Source organism: Cicer arietinum, chromosome 3, assembly GCF_000331145.2.
Source record: "Cicer arietinum cultivar CDC Frontier isolate Library 1 chromosome 3, Cicar.CDCFrontier_v2.0, whole genome shotgun sequence".
NCBI lineage: Eukaryota > Viridiplantae > Streptophyta > Magnoliopsida > Fabales > Fabaceae > Cicer > Cicer arietinum.
Window position 1 is genome coordinate 4501952 of NC_021162.2, and position 7838 is coordinate 4509789.

Here is a 7838-nt window from a genome sequence, read left to right on the forward strand (position 1 = left end):
TGAAACGGGGAGGTTTGTGTTTGACGGTTTTGAAATCCATAACTCCGTTTTTGAATCCGGGAAGAAGGAAGAAGCTGAAAATTTGTTCTTACTCACCCACAATCCTGAGGTTTCTACTCTTGAACCAAAGGAAGCAGCGAAAATAGAGGTAGAAGGAAGAAGAAGGAATGGGTTTCACGCGAGGCAGAGGAAGAAGGAGAACTTTTGTTTTCTTTCTTTTATTTTTCTTTCCTTTTTACTTTTCCTCTCTTTGTCTTTCCTTTTCTTCTCTTTCTATTTCCTTTCTTTTTCCCTCCAAACAATTAATCATTATATATATATTGAATATAATTAACAAATATCTCAAAATATTTAGATATTTATTAAATTAACCATTTCGCCCGTAACTTCTCCAAACCACTTTTGTTAAAATATTCACTCTCGTCGCAACTCAATTGACATAAACAACTTTTTGCAATTGCGAGACATTTTTAACAAACTCCCCTGAATTAAATTCTTCGTAGAGGATTCACTGTACTTAATTTAATTTATTTATCGACGAGTAATTTTAATCGGCATCAAAATATCTTTTTGGTCATATAAACTCCAAAATATTAATAACTTTGGCTAAAAAGACTCCGAGTTCAATACCAAAAATACACTAAAATACATAAAGTGTACTTTAAAATTATGGATCTTACAAAAATGAGATATGGTAAAGATTTGAAAAATATTTGATCAACATTTGAAGAAGATTTTATTTGAATAATTTACAAAGTCAATCTACACAAAATAGGAACATAATCAATCTGAAGAATTTACAAACTCAATCTACACAAAATAGGAACATAATCAATCTGAAGAATTTACAAACTCTATTTGAACAAGATGCAATTCATAATTAAACAAGGACTATACTGAAGCCCAAATTTTCACTATAAATAGATACTCAAGGCTGAAGGAGAAAAACATCTAAAAGCAAAAAAGAGTAGACGAACTTAAGCTCAAAGTTCTCGATTCATCTTAGAGTTCAATGAGAGAAACACATGTTCAGGTTAGAAATATTTTATGAGTGTTCTTTTCTTAGAGTGTGAGAGTTATTATTATTATCAGCTTTGTTAGAAACAACTACTCAAGTTTGAATCTTTTGTATCCTACCCGATAGTGGTTTAGTTCCTTCTTCAATATGGGGTTGTTAGGTTGTTAGGAGAATACTTGGCTTGTAGGGTCAAGGTGGTTAGTTCATCAAAAGTCTGGGGTTGTCAGGCTGTTTGGGAAAACAAGCTTGGAGGGTCAGGTGCTTTGTAATTGAAGGTATTTGAATGAGTGGATTAAAGTCTTCTAAATGATCAAAAGTCGGAATTAAATTTGATTTCATCATACCATTCAATTTTCTAAAGTTAATATGTCTTAGTCACATATGCCATAAATCACAACACTCAACAATATGAGCAAAAATCATATTATTATTATAGTTACTAACAATATTACATTTGAACATATTCTCACAAAGGTAACCATTCCCTACAAACATACCACCTTTAGAGAGAATAAATTTATCTCCCTCAAATACACATTTGAAACCAAACTTATTAAGTAAAGCAACAGAAATCAAGTTCTTCCTAACTTCAGGAACATAAAATACATCTAAGTGTTTTTTCAGAAGTGAATTCAATCTCCATTGTTCTTTTTCCTTTGACTTGGATAGTGGAGGCATTTCCCATTACAAAACACTTCCATCTTCTTCATCAATGGTCTTAAATAGTTCTTTGTTTTTGCACACATGACGAGTAGCAACAGAGTCTATCAACCAAGATTCAACAACTTCAATCATGTTGAGTTTAGAAACGACAGCAACAAGATTATCTTTTGTTGCACTTGAATTCTTCTATCTGTTCTTCCCTTTCAAGAAACTACACTCATTTTTAAAGTGTCCTGGTTTTTCACAATGATAACAATTTCATTTTCTTTTCTTTCGTTGTTCATCATTACCATTGTGTTTTTCATGAGATTTATCAAAATCTCGATTTCTTTTCTCAAAAGTTTTGTTTGAATTTCCTTCTTCCATTGCATAGAACTTTTCATGAGAAAATTGGTTTTTAGTATCCTCTTGTTTACGATACTCTTCTTCTAAACGAAGGTGATTACCCATGTGCTCAAGAGATATGTCATTTTTCGTATGTTTCATAGATTTTTTGAAATATTTCCACGAATGTGGAAGTTTGTCTATTATGCAGGATACAATAATAGTTTCATCCATGTTCATCTGATGTTATTTGTAGTTATTAAAAATACGTTCAATCTCATGCATTTGTTCCCTTATTGGTTTATTATCAACCATTTTATAATTATTAAATTGAGAAATAAGAAACTTCTTACTTGTAGCATCTTCTTGCATGAATCTTAACTCTAATTTCTCCCGTAGTTCTTTTGCAGAAATGCTATTTTGATATATATCGAACAAAGAATCATACATATAGTTGAGAATATGGCTCATGTCTATATAGTCATCATTGTCCCACTTCTGCCTTTCTCTTGTTTCTATTTCTATCTCTAGTGGTCTCGTGGTGTTCAGAACATACACCACCTTCAAAGTTGTAAGAAGGAATTTCATATTTTTCTGTCAACGGATAAAATTTCCTCCATTGAATTTCTCCAACTTCACAAAATTAGAAGTCATTTCTTTGATTGATGCAGTCATTGATTGAATATAAAATCAAACATAAAGATTGTTGGATCTGTGTTGGTGACAATTGCCGCAAGACTTTAATAGTGAAGTTGTTGATGAAGATGACTTAGAATATAAGAAAGGATGAGAAAAGTGGATGGCAATCTCCAAATTTTTGTGTTTTCATTATGTCCAAAGTGACACTAAAGATTGTTTTCATTCTGTTTTGTGAAAGGATATATGCATATAACATTCAATAATCGACTAAACAGTTACAATGGTTTGGTGGATGATCAGCATCTCTTTTCGCGCATGACCCGGGTTAAAAAGAAAGCACATGCAAGAATCGAACTCGGGACATTACTGTTTCACATCTAGAACACAACTACTAAACCAACAGCTAAATAATGTCAAATAAAACCAATTATACATACATATATTCACCAATATTTTAGAAATATCTCACAAAATGAACCCCAAAATTTCACTATGCACAAGAGTGGACTAAGTAGAAGACACAAAAACGCTCACAGACCAAGCCATAAAGAAAATCTAAATCATAATTCAAAGAAACTTCTACATACCAAGTGTCTTGAAAGAGATATATTCAGGCAACATAAGCTTTTGTGAAGTGATCTCTATTTCTAAAAAATAAGCTAGCTTTTGCTTGATCAACTTCCTGCAAACTTTGGCCATTATCAATTCCTATTGTTGTTGTAGAAACAATAGCCAATCAACAAGGCTTATAAAATAGATGTGAATTGAATACATGTGTCCCCATTTACTATACGCAACATTGTATATTTGACATGAGCATTAATAGGCATCGTACTTGTGTCAATAACAGCAACACTAGCAATCTCCAATTCGTTGTTATTTGCTTGAACTCTAACAGACCCAATACACAACATCCTATTTAGGCCTTTGGACACAAAAAGCAACAACTTCAAGCCCATTGTTAGTGCACTCGGTATTAGTGATGGCAATTCAATCAGTTACTAGGCCTTTAGGTATTTGATCAAACACTTCAAGGTTAGGTTGAAGCGACTTATGGAGAGCAGCATAACTTGGATATTAGGTTGCTGTGAACCGTTCTGTGGAGGTAACTGACAGATGAATTGAGGGACAACGCAGAATAACATCCCTATCAGGTAGTTTCAGTGATGGTGGGCACTCACTAATGTTGCTTAGAGGTTGGATTTGGAACAATCATCTTCTTGAAGAATTTGTGAAGAACTTGGGATTTGCAGTTTAAAATGGAAGATCATGGTTTGGATTTCATCATAACCGGCCAGAAATTTATCTATTGCGGCCATCATTTTTTTCTTGCTACTTTTGTAGCATGTGAAGCTCCAAAACCTTGATCTCTATTGCTTCATTTTCCATCAGATTGTGCGTAGCATCCAGCACAAGAGTGTCAAGTCGAGGCTCCTAATACCCATTGAGACAGAAAATTTGACTTTAAGAGATCACTCCAGTAAAACCCAACTCTCAAATGCAGAGAACTCGAGCATATTACAATATGACCTATTGGAATATCCTAAAACGCTTTCCCCTCAACTGATATTTTACCAAAACATATAACAAACTAGAAATATAATGTTACCGCATGGTAATTTCCTATAACACCTACAATGAGCCATATAAATGTGCATCAATACATACATAAAAAATAAAAATAAAAGCATTTATTAGTGACAAGGAAGTTATAGAGTATTTACATACCCAAAAATTCAAGATATTAACAACAACGACCAATTATACAAATTTGTGCTGATAAAAAGATTGTAAAACCTTGTAATGCACACAAATATATCAACAAAACAAGTTAACATGAAACCACAATGTGCAATTATTTCTGAGGCAATGCTGGGAACATCACACTTTTAACATTCACTTCCAATCTAGCATGTCCATTAGCCACAACACTTCTTCCTTAGAATTTGCCACATCACAGAAATCCATTTGGATCCCAAATACATCCATAAGATCTTCTTTTACATCTTCCATGAATAGCAAAGAGATCCATGCCCGGATGCCGGACAAAAAGGGGTAGCCAGGGGATATGTCTAGGTAATCAAATGCCAAAGCTCTATACGATGACCGATCAATATAATCAAACATGGACTTATTTATGATGCGTGCAACCTTATTTGTATCCTTCCGCCCAACCATCACAGAGACGCTAACATTCTGATTTTGTCCTGAAGGGATAGTAAACCTAGGTTCAACTGGAAAAGTCATCTTGTATTCAGAACCCTCAAGGTGAAATTTGAGCAAGTCACATACTCCAGATGATGGACTTTTAAAACCTGATTGCAGGACAGAGCCAGGTACCACTTCTGAGAAGAGAAGTAAATTTTCAGCCCAAATGTCAATGAAAAACTCCAAATCATCAAAAGAAATTCTTGGTGGGAGAAGAGTTCTGCGTTGCTGGCGTTTATGGAAGGTTTTGTACAATTTGTAGTAGGTTAGCGTAGGAGGATTAGGTCGTTTGCAGATTGATGGCCATCTTTTGGCACACAAACATTTCCAAAAGAAATCGTCTTTAGCTATCTCTTTCCACTGCTTACATACAGCCATACAAGAAGCAAGGTCAACACCCTCCAGTAAAGGGAAAACAGCCTTCAAAACTTCTTCAGATTCCATTGATTACTCCGAGTTCAAATCAAAATCTGAATGAATTATTGATCAAGCACTGCAATGAATAATTAAAAAATGTAAACATCTGATGAATTCCAAGAGAATGCAATACAAAATATGGAGAAAAATAATGACAAGCTGTCAAGAGTTCAGACTGAGGACATAAACACTTCACTAAGTAAACATAATTCCTACATCTAACAAAACTCGCAATGATTTAATGATTATCAATATACCAACATTGTACTACACAATCAAGTACATAAAGTACGTGCTTTTCCAAGTAAATATCCACCAACAAACTAATTTTTTTAATCTGTAAATTCAGAAACTTGATGGAATGAAAGGACAAAAATTACAGTAGTAACGGTACATGCCCTGAAAAAGTGATACATAATTAACACTGTTTTTGCTGAAAGCAATTTCACTTGCAAAATTTAAATTTTCAAAATGCCCCTTCTGTCAAAAAAACACCAAATCAAACCCAATATATATATCATTGTCTGCATAACATTTTTCCCTCGTTCCTTCAAAATCCCTATGGAAGACTTTAGCAAATTAGAACGATAAATTCCTAACTGATTTAAGTTTATACTGTATTCTAAAATCTCTAAAAACAACTCATTTAAAAGTTGGTTTGAAACTAGTTTATAAAAATCTTATTTTTGATTTTTTAAATTCAAAATTAATCACATGATAGGTCCAATGTTTATCATCTTTATAAAGGAGAAGAGGAGAAAAATAAGGGTACAAGGAATCAATAAAAAATTATTTTAGTTAATGCAAGACAAAATGAAGAAGAAAATAGATACACAGAGTTTAGAGCATAAGCCTATAAAAAGAGAAGCGAAAGTACAGTACTCAATTTTTTGCAGCATCCAGCATAAAAATTATAAAACTAACATACTTCCCTAAATTTAAGTTTGATAAGACCCTGCTCCTTTACCATAAAAAAATACATCTACAAATTATCTTCCCAGGTACAGGGTATGCTATGTTGTGTAGGTGGAAAGTGGCAAAACGGAAAACAGAAAGCATACTGGAAACTATTTTGCAGCCAAAAATTAAAATGTATGATTATGATATTTTGAAGTAATTTCCTAAATAAGTACTCTAAGGCTATGAAGCACAAATACTGACACGAACACCAGACATGCCACTAACACATTGACACCAGTAATTATTTGAGAAAATGAATTAATTGAATGTAATCATGGTGTCGTCCTACACATGTCGGACACCTGAACACACCTTTGATCAGAGGTGTCGATGCTACAGAGCTCTAACAATCTAAAACGTCACCGCCAAATCCATATTCATTGATGACTAAAATGTCCACGTAAATGGATGAATACTGAAACTATTTAATGTTAGCATCCATTTAAGGATAGAAACTATACTATATTTTATATTTTATACTTCCACCTTCTCAAATTTTTTCGTCAAAGCATAATTGATTTTGGTTGCTAAATTTTCACCACCACAGTTTCCATATTGTAAATCAGACATCCAAAATCAAAAAAATAAAATAAAAAACAATTCACTAAAATCCATATTATACAACAAACATGCAGAGAAAACCATTTAATATAAAATTATTAAAAGTAAAATAATTCTTATAACATGATTCAGATCAGAATATAGCACTTTACACTCTATATACGAAACGATAAGATAAAACACCGAAATCGAAATCAACATGTGAAGAACGCAAAATTAGATAGCGAGAGAGATAGAGATAAATCACCGTTGCTTGTTTGAGAAGATGAATGAGAGTGGAGTTATGGATTATAGAGATCTGAAGGTAGGAGGAGGTGTGGCGTAGGTTGTTGATTGGTTTGGTGGTGGAATTGAAGTAAACCCTAGATCAAGATTAGGGATCTATCTTGTTCTAACAGTCAAAGAAAAACCAAAATGGAGAGAAAATAAAACGATTAGTAAAAGTAAGAAAGTGATGACGTGTCATCATATGTATTCATTGATGCAAAATGGGCCAATGTTGGCCCACCCAAACCCTAGTATAGCTAACTTTATAATTGGAAAGGAAAAAAAAAACAAACAAATTTTATAAGAAAATTCACCATGGAACTCTCTCATCGTGCTTCAGTGGGTTATATGTGTACACAAAATACAATTTATAATTTTTTAAGTATAGTGGTTAATAATAAGTATTTATGTTCAATTTAGTAGCTATAAAAAAAAATTACTGAATAGATTTCACTAATAATTGCATATTTGTTAAAAATATGAAGAGGTTCCCTCTCTCCTCTCTAAAATGTGGTTTCATCATTAAAAAATGAAAGAAAACATGATAAAAGACAAAAACATGTGTTTATTTTTTTTTTCTTTCTTTAATTTAACAATGATGTAAAGTTATTAGTATGACATATTTTGTAATTTTTGTAAAAGTATTGTATTGGAGTGATCGAGTGTTTATTAATAAAATAATATAAATTAGTGATGAGTACATACGAATCTCATGTATATTATATTTAAGTACTCTTTTAAAGTATTTAGAATTGTAGATGCTCTAATTCTATTGTAGATG

At 32.6% G+C, this 7838-nt stretch overlaps 1 protein-coding gene across 1 annotated transcript; it reads right to left on the reverse strand.

Moving 5' to 3' along the window:
- Positions 1-4315: 4315 nt before the first annotated feature.
- LOC101497013 (F-box protein At5g39250) lies at positions 4316-7229 on the reverse strand. The gene is made up of 2 exons (XM_004489446.4): positions 7038-7229; positions 4316-5345 (listed from the first exon to the last, which is right to left on the reverse strand). The coding sequence occupies exon 2, from the start codon at positions 5294-5296 to the stop codon at positions 4541-4543; it is 756 nt and encodes a 251-aa protein (XP_004489503.1). The 5' UTR covers positions 5297-5345; positions 7038-7229; the 3' UTR covers positions 4316-4540.
- Positions 7230-7838: the final 609 nt, after the last annotated feature.

Excerpts from the sequence above, each read along its gene's own strand:
- LOC101497013 (XM_004489446.4), bottom strand. The coding sequence starts at position 5,296 with ATGGAATCTGAAGAAGTTTTGAAGGCTGTTTTCCCTTTACTGGAGGGT.